The sequence below is a fragment of the Sinocyclocheilus grahami genome, unplaced genomic scaffold (assembly GCF_001515645.1).
Source record: "Sinocyclocheilus grahami isolate Dianchi unplaced genomic scaffold, SAMN03320097.WGS_v1.1 scaffold786.1, whole genome shotgun sequence".
Lineage (NCBI taxonomy): Eukaryota > Metazoa > Chordata > Actinopteri > Cypriniformes > Cyprinidae > Sinocyclocheilus > Sinocyclocheilus grahami.
In genome coordinates, this window is record NW_015505965.1 from 304,951 (window position 1) to 326,427 (window position 21,477).

The 21,477-nt window shown below is 38.7% G+C and overlaps 1 protein-coding gene across 1 annotated transcript in view; it reads right to left on the reverse strand.

Annotated features, from left to right (window-relative positions):
* The window catches only part of LOC107561645 (NACHT, LRR and PYD domains-containing protein 3-like), a 39,415-nt gene that overhangs the window by 12,542 nt on the left and 5,396 nt on the right, over nucleotides 1-21,477 (reverse strand). The window contains exons 4-9 of the mRNA XM_016246118.1: nucleotides 19,508-21,284; nucleotides 12,554-12,727; nucleotides 12,270-12,443; nucleotides 7,793-7,966; nucleotides 7,509-7,682; nucleotides 250-399 (exon numbers count right to left, since the gene is read on the reverse strand). Coding sequence (XP_016101604.1) covers nucleotides 250-399; nucleotides 7,509-7,682; nucleotides 7,793-7,966; nucleotides 12,270-12,443; nucleotides 12,554-12,727; nucleotides 19,508-21,284 — 2,623 coding nt within the window. The remainder of the gene's footprint in view (nucleotides 1-249; nucleotides 400-7,508; nucleotides 7,683-7,792; nucleotides 7,967-12,269; nucleotides 12,444-12,553; nucleotides 12,728-19,507; nucleotides 21,285-21,477) is intronic.

The window sequence follows — 21,477 nt, forward strand, 5'->3', positions numbered from 1 at the left end:
TCCTCTGGCTCCTGGAAGCTGATCACTGAATCTGAGAAACGCTTTCCAGAGTGCTGTCTTTGTACTCCTCCACAGCTTTTTTGTTGAAACTGTTGTGTATTCTTATGGTTGAGTGTGAGTTTGTTTGAATTGCTCTATAATCTGAGGTAATGTTAACTCATTTACTATAATAGTGACTCCAAAACATAACTTGTCATACATGTTAATGTTTGCAACTTAATTTATCATTTTGAAGATGTTTGTTTCTACCTTTTATGGTAGCTGTAGGAGAGCAGTTTGTCTCCTGAATCTCCGGGGTGATTGTAGCTCAGATCCAGCTCTCTCAGGTGTGAGGGGTTTGAAGTCAGTGCCAAAGACACATAATGACAGCCTTCCTCTGTCACCATACAGCCAGACAACCTACAAAAACATACAGCAACAGTCCACATCACATTAGTTTGATTGTTGCGTACATTATATGTTGTATAATTTTTGTATTGAACTGATTATTCAATAAACAAAAAAAGATAATTTTACGCTCATTTTACATTATCAGAAAGAAACAAATATTCCCCCAAATAATTGGACATTATACAGCTTGCATTTAAATGCAAAACTAAATAAGGCGTTAGATCGCTCATGCAGACAATAGTGGCACAATACTGCTCCTGAAATCTTATGTAAAAAAAAATAGTGAATGAAGGATGACAAAGATAAGATTTAAATACAAAAATTCTAACTTCATGTTCTAAAATGAAATAAGAAGCTGCTTGCAGATTCTCAGTCACACTTGTAAACACAACACTGTGGTCCAGAAGCTGTTAATCAAAAACTCACTATCCAGTGAGAATCTGCTGCTAACCCCACCCACATGAGAGATTTGCACCAAAATGACACAATTTTTTTTTTTTTTTCCAGTTTCAAATAGTTTTTAATTAATTATCAATTTATATTTTTGCTAGTTTATTGCAGTGGTTCTCAAGTCTTTTTTACTTCAAATCCCCCCTCCTTTCTGAATCAATACTGCAAGACCCCCAATCTTTTATATTCACAAAACCTTTTGTATTCTGTATTACTTTTCAATTCCATGTTATTATTTTTAATGAAAATAAATTTTAGATAGATTTAAACCTTTAGTGTTCTTTTTGGCAAACACTCTTTGCAAAAATGTCACTGCAGACATTATTTACTGACATTAAGGGGGGTGCCCACCAGATGACCCCAATGAAGTGATTACCCCTTACTCTCCACTCAAGATGTCAACAAAGTGCCAATTATTCTAAGTGATTGTACTATCAAGACCTACATGCTCAACTGATAAGTTGGAGAAATCCAGTGACTACTGTGAAAGTACAGTTGACAGCTGACAGGAGGAAAGACTCCAACGGGGCTGTCATGGACTAGCTATCCATGACGGCAGGCTCCGTCGCTTTGATTAGTGAATAAGAGTCACCCCATATGGCTACAAAAAATTCAAAACGAAAAATACCCCTTGAGTCTGCGAGAGAGGGAGTGGAAGATGACTCATCGATTGACAACTCGGTAATTGACCCTGGCATGAACACGACGATAAATCAGATAATCGGCATGGCACCTACAGGATCAGCTGTGAGACAAGAACTCCAAATATGCAGCTGCGGCTGGTCCAAGGTAACATCTATCAGCGGCCAAAAAAGACATCAAGGACAGATAAAGTGCTTGAAGGAGGTGAGGCCGGGAACTAGCATTGATACTTACCTCTCGAGGAAAAGATCAAATCATTCGAATGAAGCTCAGTGGCAGGACACATCCCACAGTCCATTGAGCATCAGTACCCCAGTGGCTGAGGAGGGTAGTTTGAGCACAACTTCTAAGAACCTGGAACCCAACCAGATGCAGCTTGCTACGGAGAAGAATATCCAAGGCTACAGACCTCAAGTGAAGTAGCCAAAGTCCTGCAGCAAGAAAGAGTGGACAAGTCAATGCAGACCTGAGTAAGATCCTGAATGAACTCAGAGGAACAGCAGAGAAGAAGCTGGATAAAATGAGCGATCTGATCTACTCATACGGGGTGGAAAGATTCGGATTAAAAGAGAGAGGATAGAAGGAAACAACAACCCCTCCCAAGTCCAGAAGGCAGCAAGAAATCATGTGCCTGGTCAAAGAGAGAAGGGATTTGAGAAAACAGTGGAAGGAATCCTCACCAGAACAAAGAGCTGGCATAAACATTCTGCAAGCAGATCTAAAGGAACGCCTGGGAAGACTGCAGAGAGCAGAAAACATCAGAACCCGATGCAAGAAGGAGAGGGCAAGAACATCCTTCTGCAAAGATCCCTTCAGATTTGTGAAAGCTCTCTTTACAAAGGAAAAGAGTGGGTCACTTAAAGTGTCAAAGAAGGAGATGGAAGACCACTTGAAAGCAACACACACAGACAGCCAGAGATATGAGCAGAGGGTGATACCACCAGACATGCCACCCATTCCTCAGCCAGAACATCAACTGGATGACAGCCCTCCAAGGTGGAGCGAGGTTGAGAAAACTGTGAGAAAGGCAAGGGCAGCTTCAGCTCCCGGACCAAACGGAGTTCCTTACCGGCTGTACAAGAATGCTCCAGAGGTTCTTCGGTTCCTGTGGAGGCAAATGAAAGTGGCTTGGAAAAAGCAAACAATCCCAAAAACATGGTGAAGAGCAGGGGGAGTGCTAATCCCAAAGGAAAAGGATGCCTTGAACGTCAACCAATTTCGTCAAATCAATCTCTTGAATGTTGAAGGATAAATATTCTTTAGCATCGTTGCTCAAAGGATGACAACATACCTGAAACAGAACAACTTGATTGATACGTCGATACAGAAAGCTGGTATACCAGGCTTCTCGGGATGCTTAGAACATACTAGTATGATATGGCATCAAATCCAGTCTGCAAAAAGGGAAGGATGAGATCTGCATATCTTATTCCTGGACTTCAATACTTCAAAGATCTGCAATTCTGCCTTACAACAACAGAGTATACCACATCGTGGCAATCATTGGAAGTGGGAATAATGGCAGGGTGTACCATCTTCCCCCTAACCTTTACCATGGCAATGGAATTGATCATTCGAGCTTCCAAATGGGGAGTAGGAGGAGAACGTCTGCAGGCTGGACAGCGTCTTCCTCCTATTCGTGCCTACACGGATGACATGATGACCTTGACCTCAACCATTGCATGTACCAAACGTCTACTGGTAAAGCTTCATGCCAACATAACATGGACGCGTATGAAGTTAAAACCCAGTAAATCTAGAAGCATATCCATTGTCAGAGGGAAACTCGTATACCAGAGATTCCACATCGATGAAACACCCATTCCAACGGTGTTGGAGATGCCAGTCAAGAGCTTAGGGCAATGGTACAATGCAAGCCTCAAGGACTCAGATCAGAGTGACCAACTGAGGGAAGAAACCATTAAAGGCCTTGACAGTATAAATAATGCCTTGCTTCCTGGCAAGCTGAAACTTTGGTGCCTGCAATTCGGCTTGCTCCCTTGTCTAATGTAGCCTCTAACAGTCTACGAGGTCCCCATTACCAAAATTATCGGACAGGTGCAGCAGGGAAGAGGGGGTTTTTGACTTGGGGCAAGCCGACCCATATGGTACAAACAACATCCGCCCAGAGGAGAAAACTGATAGTTGCAGAGGTCTGGCAGCAAGAGGAGGCAGAGAGATGCACAAAGGCTGTCTCCCAGTCCAAACTGGGACACTAACTGGGAAAATCTGGAGCAACATAAACTCACCTGGAAGGATCTTTGAAGGAGCTTCATCATCAGAGCCACCTACCATGTTCTCCCCACACCCAAGAACCTAAACCTGTGGATTGGAGAAGATCCATCATGTCCTCTCTGTCAAACCCCAGCAATGCTAAGGCATATCCTCGTCGGCTGTAAAACCAAGGTCTTTCCCAAGGATGTTACACCTGGCACAATCAGGTTCTGAGACAACTGGCCATTATCCTGGAGGGAAGGAGAACCACCACCAATGGCCTCCCTCCTCCAATGCCTGTATTCTCAAAAGCCACCGCCTTCGTAAGAGCAGGACAGCTTCTAGTAAAACCAACTACAAAAATGGAAACAACCCTGCTGGACACTGCCCGGGACTGGAAAATGTAGGTTGATCTGGACCAGAAGCTCAGCTTTCCACCTGAGATAATTACAACTTACCTCAGCCCAGACCTAATAATGTGGTCGACCTCACAAAAGTCCTTGTTCATCGTGGAACTAACTGTGCCATGGGAGGCTGCAATTGGTGAAGCAAATTAACGTAAAAAGCTGAAGTATTCAGACCTATTAGCCGAAGCAGTACAACGAAGCAGCCACGGCAACAACCAGGTTACTGAAGGGGTTGGGAGTCAGAGGACAGGCCTTACGTCAAGCCGTTAAGTCGCTGTCAAATGCTGCTGAGCGAAGTAGCAACTGGCTGTGGCTAAAAAGGAAGGATCCCAAATGGGCTGCAAAATGACCTAGATGGGTAAAAGCAAAGGGGAGCGTACCTGGGACACCAGGTGTTGCTGTTGAGCCCTTTGGAGGTGCCATGGGCCTATCAATGAAGTGATTACCTCTACTCTCCACTCAAGATGTCAACAAAGTGCCGATTATTCTAAGGGATTGTACTATCAAGTCCTACACACTCAACAACTTAAAAGTACCTAAAAGTATGTAAAACTCAATAATACAGTGACTTTAACAAATAAGCACAAGTCAGCTGTACCAAACAAGACCACAGGGAGATGCCAAAGGACTGCATAATACTGCTACTATACGGATCCATTCAGAATCGCTAAACACACCAAAATACAAATGAAAAGTAAAAACATTCTGAATTCATGAAAACTCCGTGATCTGAAGGCGGCTCGATGTCGTCTTCATCAGTGAACAATTCCTATGTCAGAAAAAGCAATCATGTCTGTGTTTTTATGCGTCTGATGCCCATATGTATAAACATCACTGATCCTCAAAAACTTATCCAAAACAAGTGAGCATCCTTTATAAAACACTAGCTGTACATTAATTTTGACAACTACGTGAATATACTGAACTGTGTGTTCAAGCAGAAATATGATGTTATAGTGATCAGTGCCCCAAGAGCACACATACATTGTTCATTTGCACAGGGTGGATTTAGTGATTTGGGGGGCCCAGGCAAAATATAGGAATGGGGCCCTATAAATTAGCACACATTTACCTGGATCAAATTGAGGTTTCATTCTCTGTTGTGATGCTTGCTGGTGCACAATTTGCCCCATAGTCTTGCCAAATAATTCTAAATTTTTCATGTACGTTACAACCCAAATTCCAAAAAAGTTGGGACATTTTATAAAATGCAATAAAATTCAAAAATACAAAGAAAAGATTCCCAGTAGGGCCTTTCGCACCACTTTAATTCCAGAACTAAATGTACAGTACTAAAGTACTGGGATGATTTTGCGGGAACTATTTCCCAGTACTATTTAAAGGGTTGCATTCGCACTGAGAGTGTGTACTAAGAAGTGAAGTAAGCCGGTCGACAGCGACGTCATTTGTGTGCGGCGTTCAACAACCGAAACAAAGAAGAACAACATTAACAACAGGAGGATGGAGGACGCTGTGATCGGAGCTGTGTTTTTGTTGTGTCTCGCAGAGTTGTGGGTTTCACAATAATGGACATGGAAAGTCGACGTATACGTAAAGCGATTAAAAGAACGGAAAGGAGGACTAAGAGTCTCCAACGACAACTGGCAGTGCTACAATTGCTACAAGTGCCTGCACTTCAGCGTCCGTCCATCCATCGCTGTTCTCCATACTTGCGAAATAAGTTGACACAATGTTTACAGTATGTTTACACTGCGTTTTAAATCATGGCGGGTGAGGGCGTTTTCGTATGCGTTTGGCCAATCAGTGTCTACTTACGTCACGATTAGTACCAGTTGTGCTGGTTAGACCCTGCTCCGGAGTAGGAGCTAATTTGGTTCTCGAAAAAGGCAGTCCGGTACTAAAATCGCACCCAGTTCCGGCGGTGCGAAAACGCCAAAAAGTGGGTAGTTCCACAATTAGTTCTGGTACTATGAAAAGGTTCCAGCGGTGGGAAAGGCCCTAATGTTTTCACTGCAACACACTCCAAAAATGTTGGGACAGAGACAAAATAAAAATGAAAAGATTCTAGAATATCCATGTTAAACTGTTTTTAAACTGTTCACAATACGCAGGTGAATTGGTAATAGGTGAGGGGATCGTGATTAGGTGTAAAAGGAGCATCTCAGTCTTTGCCAGAAAAGCTGGATCATGGCTCATCACTTTGTACCAAATTTCATGACAGAATTGTCAGACAAATCAAAACTCAAACAATTTAGGTCTTTCACCAACTACCATACCTAATATTGTGAAAAGATTAAGGGAATCCAGAGAAATCTCAGTACAAGTAGCGCAAGGCAGGAATCCTACTGTGAGCTACTCTGTTAAATACCGCCACGTGTGCTCGAGAGTACTTTTGGAAGACCATTGTCACTTAACACAGTCTGCCACTGCATCAAGAAATGCAACTTGAATCTATGTTACTCTAGGAATAAACTATACATCAATCCTATGCAGTGATGTCGCTGGGTTGTTTGAGCCGGAGCTCATTTCAGATAATCAAAAAAAAAAACAGTTGAAATGTGTGCTGTATTTAGATGAGTCCACATTTCAGCTTGTTTTTGGGAAAAAAGGACAATGAGTTCTCAGTCCCAAAGACCAAAGTGACCATCCAGACTTTCATTAGTGACAGATGCAAAAGCAAACAACTGTCATGGTATATGGGTCCATCAGTGTAAACGGCATGGGTGACTGGAATATGTGCGTAGGTACCATTGACATGGAGGCATATATTGGGATTGTACAGACATGTACTGCCATCAATATAGGGATGTAACGATTACTGGTTTGACGATAAATCGTGATAAAACACCCCACGGTTAGTATTACCATTTCATATTTTAATTATCACTATAACCATATTCGATTACCGCGATTTGAACAACTGAGGACAAATAAATACTGGACTGCACAGGGCTCCAGTGTGCGACCAAATGGGCGCATTTTGCGATAATTTTTTCTGCCGGAATTTTGTGTGTGGATAGTGAATTGGTGGGTTTTTGTTAAATGTGAGCCAAAATCATCACAATTAAAAGAACCAAAGACTTAAACTACTTCAGTCTGTGTGCATTGAATTTATTTAATACACGAGTTTCACAATTTGAGTTGAATTACTGAAATAAATGAACTTTTCCACGACATTCTAATTTATTGAGATGCACCTGTAGTGCTGCTAGCTTGTTCAGTGCTGTCAGAAGCTATTTTAAATATGCTTTGCAGTTTGTTTAGTTATTGTTTCAGGTAATTTTGCCATTTCAATCTCATTACAAACCACATCTACAGACATCTGTAGAAATACGGGGGGGGGGAAATGCCTGCAAATGATGTCTTTAGTTCTGGCATTCCACTGAGAGCAGATGGCCTAATTGTGGTAGCATTTTGTTAATTATTTAATGTAAAACCAATTACCTCAGTATTTCCAGCTGACAGTTTGGACTCTTCAGTCCTTCAGAAAGAACCTTTACTCCTGAATCCTGCAGGTCATTGTTACTCAAGTCCAGCTCTCTCAGGACAGAGTTTGATGATTGTAATACCGATGACAAAATCCCACAAGACTGAGCGGTGAGATTACAGATGGAAAATCTGAAAAGAAAAACACAATAATTGCATACAGATAGCATAAATAAATCTTAACAGTGTGATTTTTAGTAATTAACTTCCAAAAAAAAGAATCAAATATTTGAAACTCAAACCTCAATATCTCCAGCTTAGAGTTTGGACTCTTCAGTCCGTCAGAAAGACGCTTCACTCCAGGATCATGAAGGTCATTGTTACTCAGGTCCAGCTCTCTCAGGACAGAGTTTGAGGATTGTAGAGCTGATGACAAACTTTCACAAGACTGAGCTCTGAGATTACACCCACACAGCCTGTGAAGAGAACACAAGGGATGGGGATGGAGTAAAACTCTGCAAGACAGTTGCCCATCCTTCAATATAGTATGGATTTTTCATGTTACCTACAATGAAACTTGTGTTGCTTGCATGTCATTTATGAATCCTCTCCCAAGGCCTCATGGGATTGTAAACAGGGGTGTGAAGTAACAAATTACAAAAATTTTACTTGTTAAAATTTGTGTACTTTTACTTAAGTACATTTTAAGTGATGTATCTGTACTTTTACTCCACTATTTTCCTATTTTCCCTGTTTGTTACATGCTTGTATTAATTTTATTTTTATCCAGCAGCGTGATTGAATAGAGAGAGAGTAATCGGTCTCGTGACTCTCGTCAAATCAAATTGTTCAAATAAAACTTCAACTGCCGATCATGGCTGCTGGAAGTGCATTCTTCAAGCATCAATTCAGTCAAGTTATCAGCATCTTCCTGTAATATGTTAAGGTAAATTTCTGATTTCTGCTTACTAAATGATCTGTATATATGCTTGCCTACAGGGCCTGAAGTTTGGTGTGAGATTGTGGGTACTGAATACAATGTTAATAACTCCACATAATAAGTGCCAAATTCATAATGCGGTAAAAACACCGCATATACACATTTTTTATATGGGGTGAGGGAAAACCAGCTCATTTGCATTTAAAGGCGCACACACAGAAACAGCTTGTTTATATTCTAACCCAAAAATTGCCATTTTCAACATGGTATAATAAATTATCTGCGGGGTATTTTGAGCTGAAACTTCACAGACACATTCTGGGGACACCAGAGACTTATATTAAATCTTGTAAAAAGGGGCATAATAGGTACTCTTTAAGTTTGGTTAGATTTGGGAAAGGGGAGCGCTTTCTGCGCATGTGCGAGGCACGCGCTCACAATGTGACCAATGCCATTTTCTCCCGCTGCTAGAAGGACCGTTACGGCAGATTCTCTTGTTTTTAGATATTCTTTCTTGTTAATTATTCGCTTTTTTGTAAGTAACGTTGATAAAGGAATGTGTATATCATAATGTTGAATGAAATATGTTGGGTAAAATACAGCGATTTTAGCAAGGTGAATTGCTACAGACGACCTGTCGCTTAAAGCTTATTTACGCATCATTACCTGAATACAATGAATTGCGATGACTCCTTTTAACGTATAAAATTTGCTAGCCCAGGGAACAAATGTTAATAATACAAACTGATTTATGGCTACCAATATTTTTGAGTCTAATGATATATGACTCCTCTGTTCTCCCAGCATCTTTTTTCAACTTTGAAAACTAGTCCACCACATTTTTTTTGTTAAAATGATTTTTTATATAAATATATGTAAAGAATTGATGGTGTAAGTATTCTCTTCCCATTCCAATTTTCTGTGTAATGTGGTTTAGACAATGTTACCAAATAAACTTTTTAAATTAGTATGAAATTAGTTTAATTATGTACAGTGTGTCATATTAAGTGAATATAGAATTGGGGAAAATAAATCCTTGTAAACAAAAGCATCTGTTTTCATATGAGTATTCAAATGCATTTTACATTTCCTCTTTCACATTTTGATGGATATCATTGTGGCATCATCACTAAACATCAATGTGACAGCCTTCTAGTCATAGTAAGTCATGTTTGCTTAAATATTCTTATTTACTTGTGCCATTTAGGATTGTAAATGAGGCAGTCACACCCCTCCACACACAAAAAGTATGATGCCTTATTACAGTGGTCTCAAACTCAATTCCTGGAGGGCCACAGCTCTGCAGAGTTTAGCTCGAACCAGCTCTAAATCACACCCGCGTGGAAGTTTCTAGTAATCCAAAAGACCTTGATTAGCTGGATCAGGTGTGCTGATTTTAATTTTGCAACTTATAAAGTATTAAAATGTGTTTAATTTACATATTAAAACTAGTGTAGGAAATGGCAAATGTAAATTTTATATAATTGAATTTTTAATTTTCATTTTGCACTAAACATTTCACATAGGTATGGGAAAATGCTAATTTAAATACAGAAATACATTGCCATTTTGCATATTACATTTCAAAATGCATTTTGCTACCCGTATGCTTCCATATCTGCAAGGCTATGTGCAGCCATTGGTTTTTGTATATGCCACATATGTTCTTAGCTGCTCACATTTATTTGTTGTACCATAGTTCTGCCCCTCTCAAATGTGACAAAGTTTTTAACAACGTTAATGTAATGACTTGTGATTGATGATATTTGTCTTTGTTATTTACTTTGATTGATGGAGTAATGTGGATTTCTTAACCTGATAAATTAAACGGATTTGTTCAAATAACACAGAGCAATAACATATATTTTTACATCTATGCAATATGTTGCAAATGCATATGCAACATATGTAACTTTAAAAAGTCATAATCAAATAAAGAGAAAGTTATTTAACAATATGTTAAGGACTAGTAACATTTGTACAGTCTTAAGCCCTATTCGCACGGGATTAGTATTACGGGGTGACCTCCAGTCATTTGCAATAATTGCGGAGGTTGTCTGTGATCTTAATCCCGTGCGAATCGGCCATGTCTGTAATTTGTAAAGTAAAAATTCCCCCGCAGATGACCTACCATATTTCGCCAAACACCGAGGTTCTGTGATAATATTAGTCCCGTGCGAATTGGCATCTCTGTGATTCAGCCAGCATTTGGCGGGTCGCATATCATTTTTCGAGGTTTTTGTTTGCTGTGCGCCTTTTTATCCATCTTTCGCGAAGAATGGAGCTGCGTTGGAGTGTTTGATAGTATTTTGGGTGCTGTCATCATATCGCTACACCATACAATTTGCAGAAAGAGAAAGCTGAAAAGGTTTTGAGGTTAATGTGTTACAAATAAATCAAGCATAAAGCTTGAGATATTATTTAAACCTGGTGAAATGTAAATGACACTGCGCACGAAACTATATTAGTTTCTTTATTTTTTTATCCATCTGGACCATAGAACGGGACTCTCAAAGTCAGTCAATTTGAGTAAAATCACAGGCTTCGATGTGGGGAAAATCACACAAAGTCCCCAGATAATACTAATCCCGTGCGAATAGGGCTTTACAATTACAACCGGCCCTTTCAGGGCAGCCATAATGCTGAAGTGGCCCTCAGTGAAAATGAGTTTGACACCTAGATCATTTTCTAATGGATTTATGTTTAAATTGTAACATAAATTATCATGTTTACTGATTCTCATTTCTTTATCACCAAATGCTAAAACTGGCACAGTTTGGAGAGAAATGTACTCTCTTTTTTTATTGTTTGCCCACAGAATCAAATAACATTAACAGTATTACATCATATATTTGTCACAGTATTCTGCTGGTGTGCCCTAGATGACCACCAGAGGACACTGTTTTGTGTGAGCACATGGCTTGTTGTGTGTTTGTTGGTGCCATGTGCTCTCCTGTCTTATTGTCTGTCCCCTCCCATCTTGTTACCTCATTTTTGTTTCAGTTGCTCCTCGTTTGTCTCCCTATTTATTCTCCTGGTGTCTGCAGTCCTGTGCTGATCCGTTGTTTTACATCAGTGTTACTTGTGGTGTGGGTAATGTCTACCCATATTGCTGTTTCCTGCCTTGCAGTGTTGTGCTTTGTCCCAAGCCTGCCTGTTTTTCCCCCTCGGGGTAGTTTTAGTTTGTTTTGTTTCATTTTATTATTAAAAAGTACAATTCTTCTCCTGCATTTGAGTCCACGCCTCATCACTCTCCGGTACCATGACAAAAACAGCCCTGGGAAAGCATAAGCCTATGGCGTATACATGCATGGACATAATTACACCACTCATCTAATAGAACTAGAAGAGAGATGTAGCCACAATCAGATGGCAAAAGCAGGTCATGTAATTATAATAAGCAGTTTATGACATTTCCAGAAGAGGCCTGTGCCTGTGCAATAGGGTGACCATTCGTCCTCTTTTTCCCATACATGTACTCTTTTCGAACCTAAAAAAAATGTGTCCAGCCATGATTTCTAAATTGCCCAAAATGTCCGGGGTTCAGCCATTCATTGTGAGTTTTTGCATATTCTAATTTATTGAGATGCACCTGTAGTGCTGCTAGCTTGTTCAGTGCTGTCAGAAGCTATTTTAAATATGCTTTGCAGTTTGTTTAGTTATTGTTTCAGGTAATTTTGCCATTTCAATCTCATTACAAACCACATCTACAGACATCTGTAGAAATACGGGGGGGGGGAAATGCCTGCAAATGATGTCTTTAGTTCTGGCATTCCACTGAGAGCAGATGGCCTAATTGTGGTAGCATTTTGTTAATTATTTAATGTAAAACCAATTACCTCAGTATTTCCAGCTGACAGTTTGGACTCTTCAGTCCTTCAGAAAGAACCTTTACTCCTGAATCCTGCAGGTCATTGTTACTCAAGTCCAGCTCTCTCAGGACAGAGTTTGATGATTGTAATACCGATGACAAAATCCCACAAGACTGAGCGGTGAGATTACAGATGGAAAATCTGAAAAGAAAAACACAATAATTGCATACAGATAGCATAAATAAATCTTAACAGTGTGATTTTTAGTAATTAACTTCCAAAAAAAAGAATCAAATATTTGAAACTCAAACCTCAATATCTCCAGCTTAGAGTTTGGACTCTTCAGTCCGTCAGAAAGACGCTTCACTCCAGGATCATGAAGGTCATTGTTACTCAGGTCCAGCTCTCTCAGGACAGAGTTTGAGGATTGTAGAGCTGATGACAAACTTTCACAAGACTGAGCTCTGAGATTACACCCACACAGCCTGTGAAGAGAACACAAGGGATGGGGATGGAGTAAAACTCTGCAAGACAGTTGCCCATCCTTCAATATAGTATGGATTTTTCATGTTACCTACAATGAAACTTGTGTTGCTTGCATGTCATTTATGAATCCTCTCCCAAGGCCTCATGGGATTGTAAACAGGGGTGTGAAGTAACAAATTACAAATACTCACGTTACTGTAATTAAGTCGTTTTTTTTTATCAGAAATTTTACTTTTTGAGTAGTTAAAATTTGTGTACTTTTACTTAAGTACATTTTAAGTGATGTATCTGTACTTTTACTCCACTATTTTCCCTCCGTTTGTGTTTGTTACATGCTTGTATTAATTTTATTTTTATCCAGCAGCGTGATTGAATAGAGAGAGAGTAATCGGTCTCGTGACTCTCGTCAAATCAAATTGTTCAAATAAAACTTCAACTGCCGATCATGGCTGCTGGAAGTGCATTCTTCAAGCATCAATTCAGTCAAGTTATCAGCATCTTCCTGTAATATGTTAAGGTAAATTTCTGATTTCTGCTTACTAAATGATCTGTATATATGCTTGCCTACAGGGCCTGAAGTTTGGTGTGAGATTGTGGGTACTGAATACAATGTTAATAACTCCACATAATAAGTGCCAAATTCATAATGCGGTAAAAACACCGCATATACACATTTTTTATATGGGGTGAGGGAAAACCAGCTCATTTGCATTTAAAGGCGCACACACAGAAACAGCTTGTTTATATTCTAACCCAAAAATTGCCATTTTCAACATGGTATAATAAATTATCTGCGGGGTATTTTGAGCTGAAACTTCACAGACACATTCTGGGGACACCAGAGACTTATATTAAATCTTGTAAAAAGGGGCATAATAGGTACTCTTTAAGTTTGGTTAGATTTGGGAAAGGGGAGCGCTTTCTGCGCATGTGCGAGGCACGCGCTCACAATGTGACCAATGCCATTTTCTCCCGCTGCTAGAAGGACCGTTACGGCGGATTCTCTTGTTTTTAGATATTCTTTCTTGTTAATTATTCGCTTTTTTGTAAGTAACGTTGATAAAGGAATGTGTATATCATAATGTTGAATGAAATATGTTGGGTAAAATACAGCGATTTTAGCAAGGTGAATTGCTACAGACGACCTGTCGCTTAAAGCTTATTTACGCATCATTACCTGAATACAATGAATTGCGATGACTCCTTTTAACGTATAAAATTTGCTAGCCCAGGGAACAAATGTTAATAATACAAACTGATTTATGGCTACCAATATTTTTGAGTCTAATGATATATGACTCCTCTGTTCTCCCAGCATCTTTTTTCAACTTTGAAAACTAGTCCACCACATTTTTTTTGTTAAAATGATTTTTTATATAAATATATGTAAAGAATTGATGGTGTAAGTATTCTCTTCCCATTCCAATTTTCTGTGTAATGTGGTTTAGACAATGTTACCAAATAAACTTTTTAAATTAGTATGAAATTAGTTTAATTATGTACAGTGTGTCATATTAAGTGAATATAGAATTGGGGAAAATAAATCCTTGTAAACAAAAGCATCTGTTTTCATATGAGTATTCAAATGCATTTTACATTTCCTCTTTCACATTTTGATGGATATCATTGTGGCATCATCACTAAACATCAATGTGACAGCCTTCTAGTCATAGTAAGTCATGTTTGCTTAAATATTCTTATTTACTTGTGCCATTTAGGATTGTAAATGAGGCAGTCACACCCCTCCACACACAAAAAGTATGATGCCTTATTACAGTGGTCTCAAACTCAATTCCTGGAGGGCCACAGCTCTGCAGAGTTTAGCTCGAACCAGCTCTAAATCACACCCGCGTGGAAGTTTCTAGTAATCCAAAAGACCTTGATTAGCTGGATCAGGTGTGCTGATTTTAATTTTGCAACTTATAAAGTATTAAAATGTGTTTAATTTACATATTAAAACTAGTGTAGGAAATGGCAAATGTAAATTTTATATAATTGAATTTTTAATTTTCATTTTGCACTAAACATTTCACATAGGTATGGGAAAATGCTAATTTAAATACAGAAATACATTGCCATTTTGCATATTACATTTCAAAATGCATTTTGCTACCCGTATGCTTCCATATCTGCAAGGCTATGTGCAGCCATTGGTTTTTGTATATGCCACATATGTTCTTAGCTGCTCACATTTATTTGTTGTACCATAGTTCTGCCCCTCTCAAATGTGACAAAGTTTTTAACAACGTTAATGTAATGACTTGTGATTGATGATATTTGTCTTTGTTATTTACTTTGATTGATGGAGTAATGTGGATTTCTTAACCTGATAAATTAAACGGATTTGTTCAAATAACACAGAGCAATAACATATATTTTTACATCTATGCAATATGTTGCAAATGCATATGCAACATATGTAACTTTAAAAAGTCATAATCAAATAAAGAGAAAGTTATTTAACAATATGTTAAGGACTAGTAACATTTGTACAGTCTTAAGCCCTATTCGCACGGGATTAGTATTACGGGGTGACCTCCAGTCATTTGCAATAATTGCGGAGGTTGTCTGTGATCTTAATCCCGTGCGAATCGGCCATGTCTGTAATTTGTAAAGTAAAAATTCCCCCGCAGATGACCTACCATATTTCGCCAAACACCGAGGTTCTGTGATAATATTAGTCCCGTGCGAATTGGCATCTCTGTGATTCAGCCAGCATTTGGCGGGTCGCATATCATTTTTCGAGGTTTTTGTTTGCTGTGCGCCTTTTTATCCATCTTTCGCGAAGAATGGAGCTGCGTTGGAGTGTTTGATAGTATTTTGGGTGCTGTCATCATATCGCTACACCATACAATTTGCAGAAAGAGAAAGCTGAAAAGGTTTTGAGGTTAATGTGTTACAAATAAATCAAGCATAAAGCTTGAGATATTATTTAAACCTGGTGAAATGTAAATGACACTGCGCACGAAACTATATTAGTTTCTTTATTTTTTTATCCATCTGGACCATAGAACGGGACTCTCAAAGTCAGTCAATTTGAGTAAAATCACAGGCTTCGATGTGGGGAAAATCACACAAAGTCCCCAGATAATACTAATCCCGTGCGAATAGGGCTTTACAATTACAACCGGCCCTTTCAGGGCAGCCATAATGCTGAAGTGGCCCTCAGTGAAAATGAGTTTGACACCTAGATCATTTTCTAATGGATTTATGTTTAAATTGTAACATAAATTATCATGTTTACTGATTCTCATTTCTTTATCACCAAATGCTAAAACTGGCACAGTTTGGAGAGAAATGTACTCTCTTTTTTTATTGTTTGCCCACAGAATCAAATAACATTAACAGTATTACATCATATATTTGTCACAGTATTCTGCTGGTGTGCCCTAGATGACCACCAGAGGACACTGTTTTGTGTGAGCACATGGCTTGTTGTGTGTTTGTTGGTGCCATGTGCTCTCCTGTCTTATTGTCTGTCCCCTCCCATCTTGTTACCTCATTATTGTTTCAGTTGCTCCACCTGTGTCTCCCTCATTACCTGCCCTACTTAGTCTCCCTGTGTTTGCAGTCCTGTGCTGTTTCGTTACTTCTTGTGTTTGGATGTTGTTCACTGTTTCCCTGATTGCAGTCAGTGACTTGTTTCTTTCTGTGCATTTGCGCTGCCCTGTTTTTGTATCATTTTCCCTATCATGGGTCTTTTGTTTTCTCCTTGTTTTTGTTAATAAATATCCTTATTTAAAGGGTCATGAATGGTTAGTTTTCACCATAGTTTTAAAAAATGCTAAAAAAGTGGGTGTGGTGCACAGCGGAGCAGAGGAGGGGGAAGAAGAGTGACCGACAACACACACACACAGCTTTGCATTCTGACAGTTTCATTTCGCTCCCATAGAGTTAAAAACACATAAATGCACAGCCATTTGCACTCTGCGTTGAAAACATGTATATGAATGCGCTGTTGCACCTCTGAGAACTTTTAAGGCTTATTCTGTGGCGTTTATATAAGCCTTTAGACGGGTTGTGTCACAGAGTTGTAAAAACGGTTATGCTCACCAAGTGAATGAATCGCGTTTGTGTCGAACTCTTATTACAAAGCAAAAACAAACACTCTTCTTCAATCCATGAACGTTTCTCTCAGTTATTGTGCGCGATGTCATCTCACAGTCTGAAACGTCTGTCATAGCAAATCAACACATGCTGTTGTGAATAATTAAGCGAAGCGTCTTCTCATAGGATAAGAACACGCAGTCTCATGAATAATTTAATAGACACCGACGTGTCATTGATGTACTATTAGTCCATTGACACGTCACAAATTGTGATGTCAACACAATGTAGATTTTAAACCCGGAAGATGAAAATAGCGCAAAAAGCTTAAAATGAACCCGTTTTCTCCAACAGTTAAAATTATCGGATGCTAACATTGTCTTCTAGGATGTGCAACACAAACACCTCTGCTAAAATCTCAGAAAAAGTAGTCTGGGGTTTCATGACCCTTTAAGCTCCCCGGATGTTCTGCGTTTGGGTTCTGTTTGCACTTCGTGACAATATTCATGTTACAGAATGTGCAAAACCCTAAAGATAGGAAGTAAAAATGAATGGAAAAGCACAAAGAAAAAAACAGTCTTATAACAGGAAATTAAAAACAGTCTTATATGTACATCAAGAGAGCTCTTTTATGTATTCCCAAAGGGGAGAGCATATCAGCCAGAATTTGTCAGATTTTTGATGTTTATCATAAGTTAAATGACATTTTGAAAGATGGAGCCTGTGATGCAGACCAAAGTAACAAAATGCATTTTTTTAGCAAAATATACCAGGACAGTAAATAACTGTATTGCATCTTTTTTAAAACAAACTATTCACATTAAGATTCAATAAATACAACGCTGGGGTCATATCAAAGTTTAGTTTAAGAAGATCTTTCAGTATCCTATGTATTTTCTTCCAATATGGCAAATTTTTTCACCATACCAAAATCAATGAATGAATGTACATTTCTTTTTTACATTTAATTTTAAACACAGGCCTGTGGCATTGACAAACATCTTCTTAATACGCATCGGTGTAAGATATATCCTATTAAAAATTTTAAAGTTGAGCTCATGGATCCCAAGAGAAGTACATTTCGGATGCATATTATCACATAAAATAGCCCAATCATTCTCTTCAATGGTTTGACCAATATCCTTCTCCCAAACACCCTTCAGTCCCGGCAAGGCAAAAGTGCAATTACTAGACAAGATGTCATATGCCCTTGATATTAATCCCTTTAAACACATTGGATTCAGTAAAAGGTCTTCTATCTCTGTTGTTTCGGTTCTTAACTCTTCTTTGTCTATCTTTGGTTTTAAAAAATGCCGCAATTTGAAGATATTTGTAAAAATGGGAATTTGGAACTTTATATTGCTCTACAATCTGCTGGAAAGACTTTAGGGTGCCCTCTGAAAATAAACAAGATGTTTTAGAGATCCCCAGGCTGTGTTCGAAATGGCATACTTGCTTACTGCAGTATCAAATTATTTTAAAAGGAAATGATTCACCTGGACACCAAAATGTGCATGTCATGTCACTGTCCCATATATAACATCTGCTTTTTTTATTATTAAATTATATTTTAAAACCCCCCTTTTTTTTTTACTATGTCTGCTTGAGGGAAAAAATTCCCATTGACATCCTCATAATCCACTCTCTATGGAAGCCCGTTTCCGCCACTGAATAAAAAATAAAAGAGGTAATTGTGACTTTTTATCTCACAATTCTGCCTTTTTTTCTCAGAATTGCGTGATATAAATTCACAATTGCGAGTTATAAAGTCAGAATTGTGAGATATAAACTTGCAATTCTGAGAACATATCAGTCTTGGACTTTAACTCGCAATTGCGAGTTTATATCACGCAATTCTGGCTTTATAACTCGCAATTGCGAGTTTAGATCTCACAATTATGAGAAATAAAGTCAGAATTGTGAGAAACAAAGTCAGAATTGTGAGAAACAAAGTCAGAATTGTGAGATCTAAACTTGCAATTGCGAGAAAAAAAGTCAGAATTGCGAGTTTTTATCTCGCACTTGTGAGTTTATATCTTGCAATTGCGAGTTTAGATCTCACAATTCTGTGAAAATACAGCTGTAGAAGATTTTTGTCCGATTTTTTTTCACACTCAAATAAGTTCTACTGTATGGTTCAGAAATCAGTTAAAGTGATAAGGAAATTTAGATATGATTTAATTCTCATAATTGAAAAACTGCATCGTAAAATTCCAGGTTTTCCAGGATGCTTGAAGAACCCTGACTGTTTTCTCATCAGGTTTTTGAGTAGGCATTGCCCGCCTTGTGTTCTTGAAGAAAATCCCACTGATACAATCATACTACAATATAGAGAGGGGGAAATATCTGCTAGCTATAGCTATGAAACACCTGTTTATCCACATATTTGAACATAGTGATTCAGTGAATGTGAATGTCAAACCTTAGTATGTTCAGTCGACAGTGTGAACTCTTCAGTCCATCAGAGAGCAGCTTCACTCCTGAATCCCTCAGGTGATTGCTACTCAGGTCCAGCTCTGTCAGATGGGAGTTTGACAATTGTAGAGCAGAAGACACAGTTTCACAGCATGTTTTATCAAGACCACAGCCATCAAATCTGCCAAAACAAAATGTTTAGCCAGATTATTTTTCTGCAATAACAGGAAAATATTTCAAAAATAGTATGACATTTAATTGTTTAGTGATGTAGAAAAAAAACATTTAATCGAATAGCAGTCAGTGAAATTACTAACAGGGCTTTTCTGCAGCATCTCACAGCTGGAACGAGTCTCTTGTAGTCTTCTTGTTTTGATGTGAACCTCTTGGGGTTGAACACATCCAGCACCTTCTCTGAGTTCAGCAGTATGTAGGTCAGCACTGTGCACATTGAAGATGAGAGTTTTCTACCTGGATGTTCATCTGAATTGAGGTAACTCTGGATTTCCTCATATAACGAGTGATCCTTGAGCTCAAGTAAGCAGTAGAATAGGTTGACTGAAGTTTCATCTGAGATATCATTCTTGTTTTGTTCTTGTTTAATGTATTTAGTTGTTTGTCTGATGCTCTCTGTGGTGTCTTCAGTGTGTGTGATCAGGCCTTTGAGCAGATTTTGGCTAGATTCCAGTGAAAAGCCCATCAGAAACCGTAGGAACAGGTCCAGATGTCCTCTCTTACTCTCCATGGCTTTATCAACGGCCTTCTGCAGTAGCTCCTGCAATGTGACAATTTGTTTTGGCTCATCAAAGAAAAACTGAAGCTCTTGCATGTTCTTGTTCAGGTAGCAGATGAACACATGCACTGCAGCGAGGAACTCTTGAACACTCAGATGCACAAAGCAGAACACCTTTGTCTTATAAAGTCCAACTTCCCTCTTAAAGATCTCAGCGATCATTCCTGTGAACTCAGTGTCTTTACTCGCATCAATACCACATGCTTTCAGATCTTCCTTATTGAAAACAATGTTTTCCTTCTTCAGCTGTTCAAACGCTAGCTTGGCTAACTTCAAAATCATCTCTCTATTTAATTGTAAGTGCTCTGTACGTTCTGTTTCTTCTTGTTCATCGTACTTCTGGTTCTTCATGTCCATCTGTATCAGCAGGAAGTGAATGTACATTTCAGTGAGTGTTGCGCTGATGTTCTCTGCATTGTTCTCACTGAGAATATCCTGAAGTACTGTGGCCGTGATCCAGCAGAACACAGGAATGTGGCATATTATGTAGAGACTACGAGACGTCTTAATGTGTGAGATGATTGTGGAGGCTTGAGTCTTATCTGTGATTCTCTTTCTGAAGTACTCTTCCTTCTGTTGGTCAGTGAATCCTCGCACTTCTGTGATCAAACCCACATACTGAACAGGGATCTGATTGGCTGCTGCTGGTCGTGAGGTCACCCAGACAAGAGCTGATGGAAGCAGCTTACCTTTCACCAGATTCGTAAACAGCGCGTCTACAGATACTTTTTTCTCAACAGTGTTCAGTAATCTACTTTTAAAATTTAGAGGCAGGCGACTTTCATCAAGTCCATCAAATATAAATGCAAACTTACATTCCTTATATAACTTTGTTTTCTCCAGGCCCTCCAGTTCAGGATAAAATTCCAGCAGAAGCTCATGGAGACTGAAATCTTCATTTGTCATTAAGTTAATCTCTCGGAATGGAAGCAGGAACACACAATGTATATCCTGATTGGCTTTTCCTTCTGCCCATTCCAGGATGAACTTGTGCACAGAGACCGTTTTTCCAATGCCAGCGACTCCCTTGGTCAGAACAATCTTTTCCTCATTGTTTTTCCTCAGTTCAGTAAATATATCATTGCAATTGATTGGTTTGTCCTGTGTTTTTTTGTTCTTGAAATCATCATTGATCTTCAGAATCTCATGTTCCTTATTGACATCTTTCATATCTCCCTCTGTGATGAACAGCTCTGTGTAAACAGCCTTAAGTTTTGCTTCATTTTCTTTGTTGCCCTCAAAAATATATTCTGCTTTCTTCTTCATGTTTGTTTTGTGAGTTTTAAAAAAGTTTTGCAGCTCTGTAATAAAAAAATAAATAAGATTGAGGGAGAAAAAAATTTACCCTTTTTGAGAAATATTTTCATATCAGCATGATCATCATTATTAATAACTGATGAAGACAGATTAAGCACAGTCCATATCTAACAACTTGGGTTCATTTGAAAAATGTCTGTATATGTTTTTCATGTTCTTTCTAGATCACAATCATTG